This window comes from Phaethon lepturus, unplaced genomic scaffold (assembly GCF_000687285.1).
Source record: "Phaethon lepturus isolate BGI_N335 unplaced genomic scaffold, ASM68728v1 scaffold8993, whole genome shotgun sequence".
In the NCBI taxonomy this organism is placed as follows: Eukaryota; Metazoa; Chordata; class Aves; order Phaethontiformes; family Phaethontidae; genus Phaethon; species Phaethon lepturus.
In genome coordinates this window covers 16,120-36,591 of record NW_010526930.1, presented here as the reverse complement: position 1 = coordinate 36,591, position 20,472 = coordinate 16,120, and the positions used below count along the sequence as shown (strand labels likewise).

The following is a 20,472-nucleotide window of genomic DNA, read 5'->3' as shown; positions in this document are numbered from 1 at the left end:
ATGAGATATAAAGGGAATAAAATTTAAATCTGCCTAACTTTAGCTGCCCTACCAGTGTTAGGGCAAGTGAATTTTCTTTCTTGGGGCAGAGGATTCGCATGGCAGGGCACTGTTTCATTACAGATGCTGAAGGAGCACACAGTTCCACTCACAAACTGCTCTTCATGTACTTGCTCATTTCTTGGCTTACTTTACACCTGGCCCTCTACCTCATTTCAAACCCATCCAGACAAGTTACATATTTTTGCTTCTGTTTCTGAAAAATCTAGACAAAGAACCAAAAATTGAAAACAATTAAAAAAGAAAGAGATGCAAAATGCAAGGTAGTAAAACTTACTAAAATCGTCAATATACGAGATGATTCCACATGTAAAGCACCTAAAATTATGTTCTGCCAGACTATTTAAAAGGACATTCTTCCTCTACTGCAAAAAAAAGGGAGGGGGAGCATAATTTTACCTGTGAAGTTATCATTGGGGAAAAACGGAAACACCTTTTTAAAAAATAAATCAGAATGATCAGATTTAAAACGGAGTTCTACAAAAAGTGTTCGAAAGGTCTGCCAAAATTCAGACTGCTTATCAGCTTTGAATATCATATATGCTACTAACTGTGAAAGAGGACAGCCTGAGGTCGTGTAAATGTGACTGAGCGGGCATTTTTCCTTTGGAATATATGCAATAGCTAATGACCCCATGTAAATTACTTCCAATCAAGTAACATTGATACTTAAGGGGTTGCCAATTAGATCTAAACTGAACGGGAATATATAGGCATTTTTCACTGCTGATGCCACTCTTGGCAGATTCAGGAAGGCATCCACGAATTGCTTTACTCTACTGAGTAATTATTTGCAAGCCAAAATGCCTGCCCACTTCAGTTTTGCTTCAGCGCATATCCTGCGGGAGTGGACCAAATCTCCAGGAAAGCATTAAAGAGCAGAAACCTTACATCCCTGCAGATTTCCATTGTACCAGTACATCATTTTCCAAATGCCTTGTTCCCTTCAACAGATGAAGTCACCAGATAAAAGGCCCTAATTTCCAGATGTACAAGGTGGCAAGGAGGCACACGCGTATTTGGAACTGTAATAGGCTATCAGACTGTATTGGTTTCATGAGCACTGGTGATGTTATTAGTCGAGTAATGAAAAGCAGTGACAATGAACAGTGGATGGAATACAGTTCTGATGAGCCATACCTAGCTCCTTTTGTATGTTGTCAGGGATTCCTGTAATAGTCTTTCTCCTTTTGACTTTCTTCGGCCGTCTTACCACCGTGTCAGTGTAAATTAGAGACCGCCGAATGCTGGCTTGGCGGTCGAAATTCTCCCCTAATACATGGTAGAACAAGCAAAGCAACATTACTTCCAAGCACGCTGACATCATGCACTTTCTTCCACTAGTTTTGTTGTAGAAATGGAAAAAAAGGCATTAATAAATGATGTTAGCTTTGTCCTACAATGAAGGTTTACACCGAGGGAAGATAAGGCATATCGTCACAGTAAGGCTTTAGAACACACATATCCATTACACACTACTGCAGGTTTTAAAAGGAATTTTGACTTCCTGAGCCCAGTTCAGATCTGGTCAGAGCAGCTCTAGTTCCACAAGTGAACAGAATCCTTGCTTTAATTTGGCCCTTTGTGGTTTTTTGTATAGTTTTGTCATTTTAAAGTAACGAGCTGCAGAAAAAGCAAATCTGCTCATGAAAATGAAAGACCACAATGGTTTATACAGGAACAGACATTGCTATTGGCAACGGCTATTACAATGTCTTTGCACAGCTCCATCGTTAAATCACACGAGACACTTTTTCATTCCAAGTTGCTCTGAACTTGTCAAGTGTACCACATTTCTGGTGGTGATCTTTTAACATGAATACAAATAAGTACGATGGAGCATGCAGAGATCAAACTGATCTTGTGGTCTCATAAATATTTCAGTTAGAGTGGAAGCTGCTTAAAGTTGAAACTTTATAAATGATTATGAAAATATACAATGGCAAGAGCTGAAAAATGTGTGTGTAAGTACACGTTGCCAGACAAAGCCTTATGATGACCATGTGCTCTAACATAATGGGACCCATAAGCACCACTATCATTAAGCAGCTTTTCTTTAGGAATTCACTTTTGTTTAGAGGTTTATAATTTGGCCATTTTACCAGTAGCAAGGTCAAACTTGTCCTATAGATTATGAGCTGAGTTAATTCTCTGTCACTTCCAAAAGCCTAATGACTACCCCCCATATCTCACACATAAGTTCCCTTTTTAGAAGTTAAAGCATTTTAAAGCATTGCTAAATGTCCTTTAGATGACCCATTTAAAACTTAAATTCAGAAAAAAACTGATAGATATGTATATGCTTTTTGCCTGGTATACTTTTTTTGAAAACTGATGACCAAATTATTTACCTCTAAAAAGTGATTAATGCACAGTAACTAATACATCATAAATATTATCCCTGGCTGACCGCACATCAGTACGATGCGTGTCGTGCAAATAGCGTAGAAAACCTCATTACCTCTAAAACAGTTAAAGACACAGTCATATATTGAAGTATAGCGTGTGGACTTGTGAAAATGCAAGGAAAAAATGTAGCAGTTTCATTCACCATATTGTAAATATAAAGACTCTGACTCTGTTTGACTGGAGCCTTGTGCTCCCATGAGCCACACTTGTGCTAAGCAGAATCCTTGCAGCTGTGAAGAAGGGCCAGTTTCATCCAAGTTTTGGACTGACTTAAGTCAGGGCAGATTAAGGGAGGAGGAAGCCCATGTATATCATTTAGAGCTATGGATCCCACTGGCTTAGTGGAAGCCCTGAAATATTGAGACAGAACTATCCACTGTCTGGGGCATTACCACTGTTAGGATGTTAGGACCCTACCAGGGTCAGGACCATTAGGTAATCCTGCCGTGCAGGATAATAGTAATTCTAGCCACATTATAACAAATCCAAAGAATTTGAAGGAGAAGGTTTTCATCTCTGAACGTATTTTTGTCCATTCAAAGGCCAACAATTATGCCTGAGGCTGTGAGTTGCAAGGAAATTAAAATACAGCCTTGAAAGCCCTGGAATAAAATGTAAACGGTAAGTAGAGAGTGCAAACAAGGAGAGAGTCTTTTACATGAAGCCTCAGACAGCACAAACAGGGTGACCATGGGGAAATGTTACTGTGTCAGCTGATCCACAGTAACTTCTTCCCCTGAGCCACCCAAGAGCTAACTTAACCAATCCACTTTCAATGGCTTTTGACACACAAAGGTTTTTTGAAAGCCTCTGTGCAAATTTGTAGAATTTCTAAGTATTCAATAAACTCCAACAAGCAAAATCAGAATGCCTCAGTCTTTTTTCCTTTCTTCACTGTCATCTGTTTGGGTTTTTTTTAAAACATTGATGTTAATATTAAATATATTTTTGCAGATTTAAGGATACTTTTCTCCTTCTGATACAGGTTTGTAACGAATCATCTAAGCATCTTCACACAGTTTACTCAGTTTGCCCTCATAAAGTTTACTTAGTTTTCTGGGATTCATTTAAGTATGTGCTTAAATCTCACTGAAGTCAGTCAAGCTGGACTCAAGCAAATACTTAAATGTTTTGCAGGATACAGCCTGGCACTGATCACCTCCACCATCCCCAGTCTCCTCCATCTGGAAAGAAAGTTAGTTCTGGAAAACCCATGAGAGCAGACACCATTTTACATCTTTTAACCTCCAGGATATGTAAAAGCAAAGATTGGCCACCACTGAAAACTCAGCCCAACTCCTTCCAGGCCAGAATAAGCTCAGCCCAGGCACTCCCAAAGCCTGAAACTGCTTCCAAATCTGGACATCTAGTCAGCAGCTTGTCAGCCTCATGCAATGCCCCTGCACCTTCAGGCTATCCAACAGATTTTTTACTACTACTGTATTAGTTGCAATCTGTTCACCGAAGAGCCCTGAAAGCTGAACTCGTGGAGCATTTGTTGCACAGCCACGTGAGAGGCCATTGTAGCACAATCATTACTAATGCACTGCTGAAAATGCTGTCAATTGCCAGCAGCCTCTTCGGAGGTTAACCTTTTATTTCATGCCAGGAGTAATAAAATGGAAGTTTTTTGACCTCTCTTCTGGGAGAGTGAGAAAAAGGGCAAGTAAAGGAAAAAGCCAAATCAAAACCAAAGCCGGTGACGGTTCATTTCATGGCACATTGAACAAACGGCACTGAATTTTTTGTTGAGTTTTTTTTTTCCTGCCTCATGCAGTAACATAAGGAACTTCACAAAATAAAATTACTTGGCGTGTGGGAGGGCAGAGGAGCGGAGCAGATTGTGACTTTTTAATGAGGAACAAGGACAGCAGCTTTTTTTGTGTAGTGTGTGTGGCTCAGTCTGTTACTGTCACCTGCCTTGTTTCACAGTAGCAGTATAGTTATTCCAAGGGAAAGGAAACGGTGGATCCCAGAGGCCAGTTCATACACTGTAGTCTTCCTTTACTGCCCTCCCTTTCTATCCCTTCTGATTACCCTGTTTATAAGGGAATAAATGCTGAACAACACACTCCAGAAAGGTGAAGTGGAATATGCACATTCACTGTTTCCATCAGAAATGTTGAGAACCACTGAGTTTGCTGAGGGCAAACCGAACAACTCAAGGGACACAAGGTTTACTACACCAGTCAAATTAAGCTGGTTGAAATCACAAGTGTAATTTATCCAAACACGGTAATGGTCCCAGTGACACTGAATTAAATCTAAGAGGGTTATTTGATGTCTTTTACCTCATCTTTCTTTCCATCTGTTTACTTCCCCCATGTATTTTCAGCACACAGGGTCATTAAATCAACAGCAGATTACTCTTTCTGTAAGCATACCCTGTTCCTGCTGTCACAATATCTAAGCCCTGCTCAAGCTTATCGATTATGTCAGATTATCCATTGTTCCCGTAACTCAGCCTTCTGCACCTGTATCCTACATTTCCTAGATAATGCCAACTGGCCTAGTAACATTTTGGCATTGCATTTATTTTCCTTCTATTAATTGTCCAGACCTGAAGTGTTTGTAATATTCTCTTGTCTTTACGCTATTTATCTCAAATATTTTCTGCTGTTTATTTAAGGAAATGTTTCTTGCTGATTTCTCAGAGCTCTCTGATGTTTGTCATAGAAGTTCTGCTCCTATACTATTTAAATATTTAAATACTATTAAAGAATACTATTTAAAAAAATAGTTTATATAGATGAAAAAATTATTTGTAGTCACTCAGGGAAAGAGAATGCCTAATTTACTTTCAAAACAAAGCAAAAACAAACATTGCAAGCTATTGATTGTAAGAGGAAGCATGAAGCCAGAGAGCGACATATGGCATTTGAAATAAATTGGATATTGAATATCATCGTGGTTTTGGCAGGCAAACGGTCAGTTATTTGAATCAACTAATAATAGACAATCTTGATACTGTGTAGAAAAAGAAGGATTATTAAATTGAAGTGATGATTCAATCTTTCACAGAAATTCTATTTACACACAAAATAGTATCTATTCAGCATTAGGCTTTAACATAATTTAACTTCCACAGAGTTCATCAACTGTAAAACCAAAAAGCATTTTGAAAACGGAGGGTCAATACACAGCTTATAACAAGAAAATGTGGACTACCGCCATGTAAGTGGAATGTCTTACCAAGAGTCTTGCTCAAGGACACAGCCCCATTAACTTTTGCTGTTCTTCCCCTACTCTCCTTGACACTTAAACCGCTTGTTGCTCATAAAAATAAGACCCTAGAATTCTTTTTCTTGAATTTTGTAACACACAGTCTTTGGAATACAGAAGTCCCTGATAACCTTCCTTACATAAAATTCCTAAAAGAAAATTCTGAAATATCATTAGTACTACATAAAATGTGAATTTCCATAACATATTTTCAATGCAGTCCACAGCAAAACATAGCTATTTATCAATCCTCTTCTCCTATTTCATGAATATCTAATGCTGTTTCAAGCCCACGTCATGTAGACTATTTTCTATTTCATTAATGACCATTTTAAGGGATTTTGAGGTTTTCTCATTAAGTTCACAAATGAACTATTAAACACAAAACACTGTTTTCACAGAAAGGTGCAATAAGTAATTTAAAATTCATGCATCGAATATATGAGTGTCAAAATAGTATTCAGCTGTAGGGATCCCCTTTTATCCCTTCCCTCCCTCATTAGTGGAATGTAATAACTGAAATTAAAAGCCTACCAGTCACATTAATAGGAACCACATCTGTTTGGACTGCCTGTGCTTGTTGTCGCATTTTCTCTTCTGGTGTTGGCAGTGGGAGCGACTTAGTCCAGTTGGTTTGGGTGTTGATATCTGAGAACTCATTTGAAACTGGAGTTTTAGGCCTTTTGATGGTAATAAGCTTTTCTTCTTCTGGGGAAGAGACAGGACACTACAAACAGAAAAAAATGCAACTATGTAAGTTAACTACAAAAAAAAAAAAAAGGGTAGGACTATGGTATTATTAAGATATTGCCGCTGCAGTCAGCACAATTGCTTGTGGAGCAAAATACACCCTTCACAAATATCACACTTGGACCTACATAGAGAGTGATTTTAAAAAAAGAAACAACCCACAACAAAACACCTGGATTGTATTTATCGAAGACAACTGATCAGTCTAAGGAATAGATACCAATGAGAGAGAAAAGAGTGGTCTTGAGCAGAGCAAAGCACGGTAACTAATTATCGTACGCATTGATCTTGTCCCTGCAGTGATTAACCTCTCCCAGTGCCCTATTAGGAAGATGAGATTTGAGCACTGCTTTCCTCTAGCTGTAGGTTGTAAGGATGTGTAAGGTGTCCGCAAGAAGCCTGTTGTGAAGAGACAGATTTTGGGAGAGCTCAGTAATAAGAATCCGCCAATGGACTCTACACAAAACCATCAGCCATGTATCAGTGAGGTAACAAGAATAACTTTTGCTTTGGCCTTGGAGAACTCATTCCACAGTTAATGGGCCCCTTTTGCCCATTTTTCAAGGATAAAGTAGTTAATATTAGTAGCCATAGATGAGTCCTTTTAAAAGTCATTCCTTATCGAAGTGGCAGATTTCACCTCCATGATGGGTGTTTCACTTAAAAAAACCCCACAAAACAAACAAACAATGAAACAAAAAACTTTCTGAACCAGAAAAAGAGGCTGCAACAGCCGGTGTGTAGCCTTTTACCGACAGGACAGTATTAGTCCATGGCAAACCCCGAGGACAGGCAGGTTCAGGGCATGCAGATGGCATCACTAGGGTTTCTAGCAGGTGGCCACAAGCTCTAAGCAAACCTGGGAGAAGCAGCGTTCTCTCCTCCCCACTCCAGCCAGCAAGGCACCCCAGGGAATCCCAGAAGCAGGAGAGGAAGGAAGACCTGGAGGAACACCAGCCTCCAGCTCCTTCTGCTCCCAGGCAAAACAAAAGAGAGAAGAAAACCATGGAAGAGGACTTGGGTAGAGGCTGCAGCGATAACAGAGATCTCTGCAATCTCCCGACTCCTCTGCTTCAGAGGTGTTTGCATTGGGACTTTTCTCTCTACCACCAGACCAGAGTTACAGTCCTCCCTCCCTTTTCTTTTTCTTCTCTCCCTTTGGAGAGCAGACTACTACCCAAAATAGGGCAGTCAGTACTCCCTCACTGCTGTACGCGGACATGGAAAGAAACATCACAGCTATTTATAACAGATGGATTTTTAAAATTATTATGGGTTATTATGTGTTTTCAGCCTAAGCGATATGTTTTCTCTTGAAGCCGAGCGCTATGCAAAAGACATGCCCAGACACCGTGCCCCAACCACTGTTTATCATTTCTGATTTTAATTTTCTTCCTGTTACCATGAGGAGTTCCTGCTGTTTATAAATAAATAACCATTTATTTATTCTATTATGCTTCAACTCTACATCCTTTAGGACAGGGCCCAACATTTTATTTAATAAAGAATAAAAATAAAAATTACTTCCAGGCAAAAAGTAAAAAAATAGAAAAGTAAAATCTCTTCAGGTAATAATAACAAAAACATTTCAGGCAATGAAATTATTGCTAATGTCATCCTGCGGTTTGGAATCACACTCTGAAACACAGGAGCTTTTCTTCGAGGAAATAATCCATTTCTGTCAGTCTTGCATTTCTTTACTAGAGAGGTTGTGGATGGGACAGATGCTGCTCTGTAGGAAAGGGCTCAGCCCTGTGAAAGCTGCAGCAATTCTTTCAATACAAGCTTCTTGGAGGACACCACTATTTTTTTCAGGCCCACATTGTTTTTAAAAGGTTCTAAAACGATTTCTATAAAAAAATGTGAATGCTTATCTTTTTATGACTGGTATACATACACTGTTTATACACATATACACTGCAGGCACACATATGTGTACACACCGACACACAAACACAAGCATTTGCCCCACCTCAAATCACTCAAATTTATAAAAACCTTCATTACCTTAAGCCATTTGGGAGAGAAATGTCATTGCAGAAGGGAAAGCTGCCTCCAGGCCATGCTTCCCCACAGTGAGGTTTAAAAAACAGCTGAGAGAGAGAAAGGGTTTGTAAGGAACGTGGCACGGGAGTGCTAGCCCAGTGCCACGGTGGGCACGTGTGTGCACACTTAAAAGACTAATCCAGGGGTTAAGACAGAGAAATATCGCTTTCCCCCTTCTACAAAGAGCTTTTCTCTGCCTGAATTGGGGCACCAAGGAGACCCTCAAGCCTGGTTTTGCAGCTTGTGTGGGGTAAGGATGAGCTCCAGTGACCTTCAGATACTCTGCTTGGGTGACACTGTCAGCATCAATATCTGTCACATTCAGACTGTACTGCAGTGCCAGGTCTCAGCTGTCGTACAGCAGTCACCAGGGGCTACTCCAATATGTCAAGTGGCAGCGATACCAGTTACAAAGCCACCCTTCCTTTTCAAAGAAATTACCCAAACCAAGCAAAAGCCTTTTTTCTGTTACAGTATATAACCAGATAGAAAAACTGAAGAACTGAAGCATCTACTACAAGGGAATCCTAATTATGAACAAAACAAACAAACAAACAAACAAACAAATGGAGCAACAATCACAAATCTTGCAGAATTAGAAGTTGAGAAAATTGGGGACAGATGGAGGAAGACAGACAGAAGTGCATCAGCCCAGTGAGCATATAGCGAATGAAAAGCAATTGAAAACCCAATAATGCAGTTGAGGTCAAAGCACTGTGTCAGTAAGAATGATTTTCTGCCATAGGACAGTGGTGTGTACTTCTACAGCATGATTCAGTAAAAGAGTTGTGGGCGGTTTTGCGTGTAGGAAGAAGTGTTTACATCTCATCTATAGGTACACCTTCCATGGTTCCTGGATAAGCGTGACTGTCTCTACTTACATTCTTCCTTCCAAATTACTAACAACTGTAGTGGTGTAGGGGGTTTTTTCATTAAAAGAGATTTTAATGGGCATGACGAAGCTGTACACAGCTTTATTGCACATAGAGGAAAAGAACAGCTCATCTTCCAGTTTTCTTCACATAGAAATTATTTACCTTCATAATCAGGATGCAAATAGGGATTTATATATTTTTAGCAAACACTCCCAGATATACAACACAGAAGCTTGCCAGAAGATGCAGTGAATTGCTGCTGTATAACAGGAAAATCTTCTCGAGTAAGGTCTGTTATATCAGAAATAAAACTGGACTAAGCAGTACTTTGAAATTACGTATCTGCTTAGCAAAGCTGGTATGACTATATTCTATTATGACTGCGTTCATAATAGAATAGAAAGTACCTGCTTCATTTTAAAAGCATCTCTGATTCATTACAACTTTATTGCTAGACTTAAATGGCCAAATTTCTGTGCAACAGGATGTTAGACTCATGTCCTTAGGAAAATATCTTGGAATTTGACCTTTTTAATGGACCAGGGAGGAGGGAAAGGTAGGATGGGATGTGAAAGCAACAGTTTTGGATATTGCAGTGTTTCCATGAACATGCATTAGAGGGGAAAAAGCACGAACTTTTAAATGGGAGTTGAAATGAGAATCCAGGAAAGAAATGGCCTATAAATACCCTATAGACAAACTATATGGCTCAGTAAGCCAGAGCCCTGCCATTGCGTTGTTGACGTACTGTCCCCCAGCCTACTCAGCCGCTGAGATACAACAAAAGGGTTTCACTATCCCAGCACATTCATGCTATTTGAGAGGTCCCAGAAGACAAGTGATTCTATGCTGCATACCTCATAGCACACTCTGCCTAAATACTCTGTTTATTCTTAATCTCTTTACAGTCTAATGGTTTATACTGCACTGTTTGAAAAGATGGGACCTCTAGGAGGAAAATTCAATCCATAACAAATTTTACCTTTCAGCATAGGAATTTAAAACTTCTAGTCCTATCACTTATCTCACTGTCTACTGCAATAATTTCTAAAATTATAATTTCTCAGAAAAACAAAATGGAGAAAAAAAATCCATACAGCAATATGGACAGGAGCCATACCAATTCAGCTGGCTATTACTGTTTCCCAACATCCGATTTCTTCTCCAGTCTTTTACTAGGTTTGATAGCTTCAAGTACCCTTTCACCAAATGCAAAGGGATAAAGACAAACAGTAATAGGAAAAAGAACAACCCCAAAATCTTTACCTCCCTGTTTCTTGGCCAATCAAAAAGGACACTTTACGTGCCTACTTCAACCCTTGGGATTTCATGCTGTGTTATGGAACACTGCCACATTATAAATACACATGAAATTACACTTACATTGAATTACTCATGTCCTGCTCTACTTGGTGTCCTCCAGACTAAGACCCCCAATCTAGCCCCCCTGATTTTGGTAGAATATTCCCCTTTTATTACTTCTACACACAGATCTTCTGTTACACTAGCCAACTCTCCTATCTTACTAAATCCTTCACTTCATAACCTTCACTGTTTCATTAAGGGATTATCTTTTTTTGTCAGCAAAAATTACTGACCATCAAGCAAATTATCACCTTAACCAGCATTGCAGAAATGTTCCTTTCTTCTTCCTCTACTCTGTCACAATGGGATTAAAAACGTAAGAGGAGTCATACTGCATCAGACCAGAGCTCTAGAAACTTACCTAGTATCTGGTTTATGATAACGGCCAGTCAATGATATATAGATGCAGTTAAATCAGAGAATGCATGCAGTGCATACCTTCCCCTGAATATTCTCTCAGCATTGGCTGGAGTCCTCCCCCTCCTCAAGAATTTACCCAGTTGCTTTCTGAGCTCATGTAGACTTCCAGCATCCACAATTCCTGCAGCAATTGCACAGTGCGAGTATGTGGTGAGCGAAGAATTACCCTCTTTTGTTTGTTCAAAGGCTTTCTGTACTCCCTTCTGCTTTGTTACTTTATGCTTTGTATTGCTGTTCCAACTCAGTAAACCAGGCTGAATTTAAAAAAAAGGAAAGAAAAAAAAAAAAAAAAGAGGGAAGCAGTAGAAGACCAGTGTGCTGACTGCAGGAGCACCCCCGTGCAATCGCAGCAGCGGGGCAGGGAGGCCAGCTGAGGGCACCACCACCTACAGCTACCTCCAGTTCTGCCAGAGCCCGTTCCTCTCCAAACTGAAGGGCTCAACCTCTTTAGCCCTTCTTAACACCCGGCAAAATTTTGGATTAGACCTCCTCAAGTCCCTCATGCCAATACAGTCAATGCATTTAATTTCACTTAAGATACTAAATGGTCTCTTGCAGATATTGAAAAGACGACTAACAGTTCGGCTAAGTACAGTGGCAAATATACTCTTTTTTCCCCCGTTTCTCCCAAAGCTTAAGACTGTATTAAGGCAAAGTTCATAAGCCAAATGACAGGACCTGGGGAAAAATACCATGAGTTTTTGGCATACAAACATTTTCATAGATGGAGTAAAGACATGATATACTGCATGCCTGGGAGCACATACTCTCTGTAGGTCACATTCATAATTTAAAAAAAAATACATTACTCCCAATCAGTAAGTTTTTCCTTGGCTAATTAAAACCAATGAAGCAGCCAATTAAATAAAACACAGTGTTCATTTGGGGAGGGGTTTCAAAGGAGGCAAATGTTAGTAGACAAAAAGGAATTAAAAAAATCTTCAGTGAACCAAGTAAATAGAGGATACTGGACTGCAGACAAAAAAGATTAATGACAAAAAATAAAGGAAACAAACCTGGCATGACACTCTTCTGCTGAGCAGTTGGGTTTTGTTTTTATTTGTAATTTTTAAACAGAAAACAGAAGCAGGTAACGACTGACGACTAAAAGCAGAATAAGACTGCACATATGCTAAACGCTACAAGTAACATCAAGCTGCAGATACGGCAGCTGGATGGTCCCACTCGTGGGCAAGGTACCTTGTTGCTCCAGGGAACCAAGTTACAGCAGGCACTAATGCAAGACTGAGAGATGCAGTCTAACAGACTAGACTGTTGTGTGAAACAAAAAGAAACAAAGCGAATGAGTGATGAAAAGGGAAAGAAAAAAGAATGAGAAAAAAACACATAGACAACAAATACATTTAATATACACAATGTATACATTTCAGAACATAAGGGGATCCACAGTTTGAAAGCGACATCTCAATGTATCTTTGACACTGGGAAAACAGAGCAATACTATAGGACAGGAATAGCTCCCAAGTCGCCTCACCGACTGTACTATGTAAGAGACAAGAAAGAACACTCATCACAGTACTGAGATGTAAAACCCAGATAAACCAACTTAATCTCCAACAAACTCAATTAGGATCAGTAGTGCAGTGGAGCTTGGCCTGAGGTCCATTAATGTAACTTGTAAGAATCAACATTAAGAGCAAAAGGGTAGTTCCAAGAACTTCATTTTATATCAACTACCACTCAGCGACTTCAGCTTTCTGTGTTTTCTGATTTTGTTTGCTTGGGTTTGAGTGGGGCTAACTTGCCTGCTTATCCCTAGCGGTTTTCCTTTGAAATAGCAAATGTTCTGCTTTTTTAGACATTTTTTAAGGCTCACGCTGAACCATGTGCTTTGTGGTATGAGTATTACCCTCTAGTGGCAGACACCCACCCCCACAAAACTTGAGAATGTTTGTGGATTGAGGTCTCCTCTCACATCACCTACCCATGGTTTCATATTATGTCTCCATCGAAGACAGATGAGCAGAGTATCTGGCTGCATTTTTTTAAAAAGCAGATTAAAAAGAGTAGGGAAACATGGTTTCCTTTGTGAAATCACCATGCAGCAAAACAGTTTTTCTGCAAGTTGGCGATTATGTCAACTTAGAAGCAAATTGCCAAACAGTAAATAGCTATTCATCCATCCATCATTATCCTGCTGTTCTCGAATTTCAACTATTAAAGTACTGCATGTACAGAATTTAAATGTTGGCTTTTTTGCTTTGAATAGGTAACAAAGCTACAAAGCTTTCATCCAGTGGTGAGAAGTTCACATTTTGAATCACAGGATTTTGCTGACCCCAGTTCCACACTGTCATGAAGAACTTTCTGACAGCTGAAATATGACTTGCTCAAGGTATAAGACTTATTAGAATTACTTGGCACTTTACCAGTGAGATTATAATTCAAGTTCAGAGATCTGTTGTGGTAAGTATTCATCTTAAAAAAGAGTACCATTTACAAATGGTACAAATGGCCATTACAAAAAAAAGCCAATTAAAAAAAGTTATTGGTCAAAAGACACCATTAAACACTCAGTTGTGCAATATGAAGGGAGACTCATGCTACCTTTTACAAGGGATTAATGCCTTTCTGAGCTGCAAATAAGAGCGGCAGGTTTAAGGTTAAGGTTCCGAGATAATCAGTAACATCCAAGACTGCCAGTTTGGCAACTGTCTTTCTTCACAGCTCTGAATCATCCCTTCAGCTAGAAATATTTGAAGGAAACTATCCAATTTGAAATGTAAGTGCTATCCTATCCTTGAAGCATAATTAGCTGCATTAGTTTTTTTCAGAATGCACAGAAATTGTCAGTAACATGTTATGTTGATACTCAAAAAAACCCTTAACCAAGATAAGGATGACAGCTCTTAGTCTCTAAGAGACCTCACCCATGCTTATAAGCTCTCATTCAAATGGTTTAAAAAAAAAGCGTATTTATATTTTTTAAATTTTGCATTAGTTTTACATGAGCAGATGGTCATATGCTGCACAGCATTGGCTAAGACCAATTAATAACATATATGTGTGCATATATATGCAGTACCTTAATAGTAACCATGTGTTAATACTTTCCCCAGTGGAAATAATCATTCCACTGATTTCAGCAAGGTTTTGCAAATTATCATTATAATACATTCTCCAGTGTGAATGTGCTTTACATTATCTGCTCACTGCCAGGACATACCACACACAGCTAAACAAGATGCTCCAGCATTGCCTGCCAATACACACATATAGTGCAATCACCACCTGAATGAGAGACTGTACCTATTCCACAACACCTTTATTATGTGATTAAAAGCCATAGAGGACAGAACTGAAAACACTGTACCCTTTAAAGTGACTTCTCAGAATCTGCACACCTTGTATAGAGACAGAGTTATTTGGTCTGTGCTAAAGAGGCTCATATGGTTTAGTAATGATTCAAAGAAATTTAACTGCGTTACAATCAAGGATAGCCTCCCATTCTCTAAGCAACATTAATTTGTGGCAAAGTATTCTACAACATCTACCCTGAAAACCCCAGGAGCTCCAGCATTTCAGGTGGACAGACAGGCTCCAGTGCACCTTGCTGTCCATGCCAGCAGTAATGTCCTAGCCCGCACCACCAGAGGTAGCTTCTCTTTCAGAGCCCGCAGGCACAATAGGGTAAGGTAAGGACAGGGGAGCAAAATTTCTTTTCTTCTTCAGAACATTAATGCAACTTACTAGTTCTATAATTGAAACATATATAAATTGATATATATATAAATATGTCTTCACAACTTTCTTAGGACTCGTGCTCAACTGTGTCTTCTCTTTCTTATCTGTTTAATTTCTAAATTCTAAGCCAACTATACATGGAGTTGAGATGTGGGCATATAAACATGAAAACCATGAAGGAAACTGAAATCAAGCTGATAAGCCCAATTTAGTGGGCAATCTTTCGTTCTTCCAGATGCCTTTATGAAAACTGTTGTGATGCATCACGACAAAGCCTCTACCTAAGGAAACTGCATAACCACCTGTATTAGCAATCCAAAGTGTGCACATGTCAATGTTACAACCAGAGCACACTGATGGCTGGTTAGTAGCTCCTCCTGCTACTTGAATGTACACAACAGATTCAAAACAGCTTTGCTGGGGTCTCCCCTTCAGAACGTTACCAAACTCCATCCAGCTTTCACACCTTTATTTTGCCAGTGGGAACTTTATATAAATGCATGGGTAGAACCGGGATTTTTAAGAGACTACGGAAGTCGGATGACCTGTTATCACTGTAATCCAAAGGAATACGCATCTTTACAATCTTGTAAAAATCCTACCTTATTTGAACAATGCTATGGAAGGCAATTAAACAGCATCAGGCACGTATTCTTTCCAGCACTTTGCCCTCACCATTACCTTTTGTTCAATTTCTTCATAATCATCCTGGTAACTTCCACAGATTGCACTGGAGGACGAGGAGAAGGTGGGGCCCTGAGAGTAATACTGTGAGCTCCGGTAGCCATCCCGCCGCAGCTTGTCACACTCTGCCGGAAGACAGAGAAAGAAGAGATTAATTCATGACAAGAGCCATTGGTGTGCGGTGCACTTAGAAAAGTACACAGTATTTTCCTGAAACTGTTTACCATGCATCAGCATTGTCTGTCCCAAGTAACAGAACCCAAAGGTGCATTTCTTATATTGGGATCTATATTTTCCCCTCCCCCACATGTATTATATACATATGCCCACACATAGCATATATACACATGGCTTTTATTTAACTCAGAGATGTCAAGAGCTTTGGAAAGAAGGGGGAAATGGATTTATTTCTTTATTTAAGTGAGGCCTGGCTCCATGTCTTGGACAGATGGTAGCATCTTGCAGGATGGGAGACGGAAGCATGCGAGTAACGCTGGGGGTCTCATTTCCCAGGCCAGTAGACATCCATTATGTGCCTTACAGTTGAAACGATGATGTTGCTCAGTACTCAAGCACCATCTGCTAAATAACTTTGGCACTGACCACTTGTCTTGTCTTCCTGCCTGCGGAAGAGACCATTTATTGTGATTTTAGCGAGAGGAATGCAAGTCACAGGGATCTCAAAATCTCATGTCACTGCGGAGCGTGTGTAGTTTAACACTGAAGAGTTTTCAAAGTTCAGAAACAATTCAGAGCAAACACACACCCCCACTCAAAACAGCCAAAATCACAGTCAGCATCTCATTCCCCTCACCCAAGTTTTCCACAATCATCTTCTTGCCTCCTAATTGATATTCAGTGTGATTGTGCTAAAGAATAACAGACGCCAGAGCATAAGGAAAAACTAAATGTTCAAGATGCGGCAACCAAACTCATCAGCCCAGTCAGACTGTTAGCTCTACGTTTCCAGAGCCAGATATCTGAATCTGTTGAAAGATGAGGAAAGCAAAAAGAAAATTAAGTATTTGGTACTTTTCTGTCTAAGGAACTGAAATTTCTGCACAATACACAGGCATTATCATGATACAAAGCACTTCTAACATCACTTGCTGGAGAAAGAGTTCCTGTGATTGCATCATCTATGTCCCTATCTTGATCTTTTTAATACTCCTTAAAACAGAAAACTTGCAATGTTTATATAGAGGGCTAGGTTTTAGAGAGGCTTTTGCCTGGCAAATGATTAAGTGGAGTTATAATTTGCAACTCCATCATCCAGTTCCTCTGGTATACTCAGATGCTTCTGAGACTGAGGCCTGGAGGACCCCATGCCGATGCGTTAACTGACCTAGCGCAGCCACAGCTCTATGAGGATTTAATCAGTATGGACTCCCCTGTATCTGCACGTGCACGCCTAGAAGGCAAGCTTAAAGTTTGACAGCCAGCCATTTCCATCAGAGCCAGACGTAGGTCCTGGCCTACTGCATGTTTCCGTCTGGGGTCAAAAGGGGCAGTACGGCATGAACCTGTCACTTCTCTCTCAGTTCAAGTTTCCAGGGCAGTGGTGGTGGGTTTTGAGATCCAGATCAATTGCTACGTCTCAGGAGCAGAGGGTTGGTAACCCTCCTTACCTGTTTTGCACGCGTGAGCATGCTGACACTGCACACATCTGGCAAACAGCTGCTGCACTTCAGGAGGGGGGTGAAAAACGACTGCCAGCAACCGCAGTAGAACAAATTCCTCCACCACCCTTCCAAATCTGGCACTGGATCCAGGCAGATCCAGCACATAACACTCACAAATGTGAGCACCCCGATGTGCTGTTTGTCAGTTTGAGCTACAAATCAAAAGGGATAAGGGGGCTGCGGCAGAACAAGACAGTCCAAAGACTTGCGTCGACTTGTAGCGTGGGTTAACATGCTACGTTGTCAGCTTAGACACTGCAAGTTTTACCTTCAGATCAGTCACTAATCACCACAAAACAAACATGAAGACAACCTAAGGGGTACGTAAGGATGCAGTTATTTTTCCTTCTGTTCTTGGGATAAGGCCCAGGGCCCTGGCTGGCCACTTCTGTGACTCTCCGACATCAGGCATCACTGCACGCCCCAAGGGCAACAGGCTCTTACGGAGCGTGATAGACGCACCCGCTGTTAATTGCTTGACCTTACTTATTCTCCTAACCAAGGAGATGAAGATGATGAATAGTGCACTTCACAAAGCCCAGAAGAGCTCCAAAAACTTAAAGAAGTCAACACTGAAGGTTTCAAGTCCACCACAAGTTCAAGTGGACTGACAATAAAAAAAACCTGGCAGTTTATCAAGTTCACGACCTCCATTTGTCCACAACACAAGATCCATGTAACATCAGGAGCTATTGGAGCGATGTTGCTGAAGAACCCAAGAGAATTGCCACAAACCACCAGGTGAACAACAACAAGGTGATTTGTCCCCAGGAACAGCTTTTCTGTTTATGTACTGTCACCATACATTTCACAGCACAGCAGGAAACACACACCCTGGACGGCACCTGAGGCCAACAAACCTCAGGAGAGGTTTTAGGCAGGTATCTTTTCCTTCACAGTGCAACAGCCCAGAAGCGCAACGCAAGGTCAATCACTGCACCTAACTGAAGCTACTGTTGCTGCCAAACTAAGGGTGGCAACTGCTGTTTAAAAACTGTTCTAGCTGGGGCCACTCCCTCCATCTCATCACTACTTTTAAAGGTGCCCATTGTCTTCTGTAAGCAATAAGGTTTGTATTTTTCAGATGAATGGTTTTTTTTATTTATGTAAAATATACCCAGGAAGAAGCTATAAAGTCTTACTCTAGGAAAGACCCCAGACATGCTTCCTTCTTCCTGGAGGAGCAACACCTTGTCCTATTTCCACAATCCCAAACACAGAAGAGTATTATACACTGAGTTAGTTAAAAAGTTCTTATAGGTATGCAGGTTATTTCAGAGACAGAAAGATGACTAGGGAACAGAAGGACAGAACAGTTCCAGTTGTTAATAACCTTCGCTTTTAAGAATCTGATGATACGTCGGCGCTAGCTGAGCCAGGAACATACGCACTATTGGACCCAGTGGCAGGGGCGGCCTTCGGGGGCGGGCCTGCCATTACCCACATTATCCAATACACAAAAGTGTGCACAGCCTTTCCATGTTTCTACCTAAGAACCACCAAGGCAAGCCCCAGGAGACTGCTGCCTGCACGTGCTTTTCTGGCTAAGTAAAACCATAGGTTAGTACTTGTCCTTCTCCTATACTAGTGATATATCAAATTTCAAAACCTCCTCTGTATTATAAACGTTGCTTAAAAATGACCATAGCCAGATTATATTATAACATAATTTATCCCCATTTATGTGGTATAAGTTAAACCCTTCCTAGAGAAGGAAATTTTGCCTGAAGTTGAGTTTTGCTGTTCACAGGGTGGCTTTACTTAAGCATGACAAAAGCACGTGAGAAATGTGCCCAAAAACCAAAAGCCCCCCTCATCATTTCCACAGTTATTAGAATAGGGTAGATATGATGTTCAGGAGATGCATGACAGAAGAAAATGTGTTAAAGCTGTCAGTGCCTGATACAATTATGTCTGAGTCGCCGCCATATATCCCAACCGCTTGTATGTCTGGCTCAGGATTGCACTACCGCAGGGTTTGCTAAATGTTGGCATCAGACAGAAGCGTGCTGGGGATGTGCTTCACACCAACAGCAGGTGAGCACATCACCCTTCCCTGCTTGGTAAGTGGGGGAACATGCAGGTACCAGCAGCACCACACTGACAGCGAGGGCTCAATCAAGCTGTCTGCGATTCTACACCAGTTTTGAGCCATCGGCACCGAATTCAGCGCTGTTGTGAATAACAACCTCTCCATACAAAACCTTATCGCCCCTGTGACGGGCAGTCAGGCCAAGTGTATGAAAATCCCTCCAAGGCTTCTCATCCCAGATCTCCTCTCCATTTTACACAAGGAACTCACATGCAATTGCATTTGGTCCTGAGCTGGTAACACACAGTAGCAAATCCCACATGCAGAGGCAATTTACTGCTTTTCCAATAACTTGAAACCATATTCTTACCCGGTAATTTGAGCCACAGATCACCAGAGTGAACAGAAGGCACAGCACTGATACCTCAGTAATTCATCTGACATGGTATTACTGTGGTAAACCAGGATTAACATTTACCTTGTCTGCCTAGTCAGACCTACACGCCGCACTGCTCCGCGACGGAAGGATGGCTGAGTTTGCTGGGAGGCGACTGGATACGCTGGCTCCTTCCTTCTCCTTCAGCCGACTTCGGTAACATTTAGTGCCTGCCGAGCTTCCCATCATTAAAACTAGTCGCAGTACCTTGAAAGCTTACATGAAGGAAAATGCACTGCCCTGCCAGTAGCAGAACTGGTCAGAGGCAGAAGGATTCTTGTTGTTCTCAGAAGTTTTCCAGAATTATTTTTTTTTTAATTGTAAAGGGAACTGTGCAAGACTAGGTGTCATTTTCACAGGCTTCTTCATAAAACTGTTCTTTCACCTGCTGGGTTCGGGGCACCCCGTATTGGCCTGGCTGCAGGGAGAAAGGCTCCAGGTGCTGATTTTCAGGGCTGGACCCCACCTGAGCCTGGGACTTGTCCCCAAGGTGCAGCCCCAGCAGCAGTGCAGAGCCACAGCTTTCTGACACCACTCTGCACTGGTCCTCCATGCCTCGGACCTGAATGCACAGCCATCACCCACTAAATTAGTCCTAATGAGATTACTCGTATAAGCAAACACTGCTCAGGATCAGGCCTTAGGCTCTGTAGCTGCCTACATCCACATGTACACACTCAGATGCGCTCTCGCAAGCATATATTTGTATCGGGTTTGCATGGCAAGGGTTTGGTAGCGGGGCAGCTGCAGGGGTGGCTTCTGTGAGAAGCTGCCAGAAGCTTCCCC

General features: G+C 41.0%; 1 protein-coding gene across 1 annotated transcript in view; it reads right to left on the bottom strand.

Moving 5' to 3' along the window:
- Positions 1–6,190: 6,190 nt before the first annotated feature.
- Positions 6,191–20,472, bottom strand: part of LOC104617801 (NHS-like protein 1) — a gene marked incomplete at its 5' end in the record, with an annotated part of 27,626 nt that continues 13,344 nt past the window's right edge. Inside the window, 2 exons of the mRNA XM_010283218.1 lie at positions 6,191–6,418; positions 15,534–15,661. Coding sequence (XP_010281520.1) covers positions 6,191–6,418; positions 15,534–15,661 — 356 coding nt within the window. The remainder of the gene's footprint in view (positions 6,419–15,533; positions 15,662–20,472) is intronic.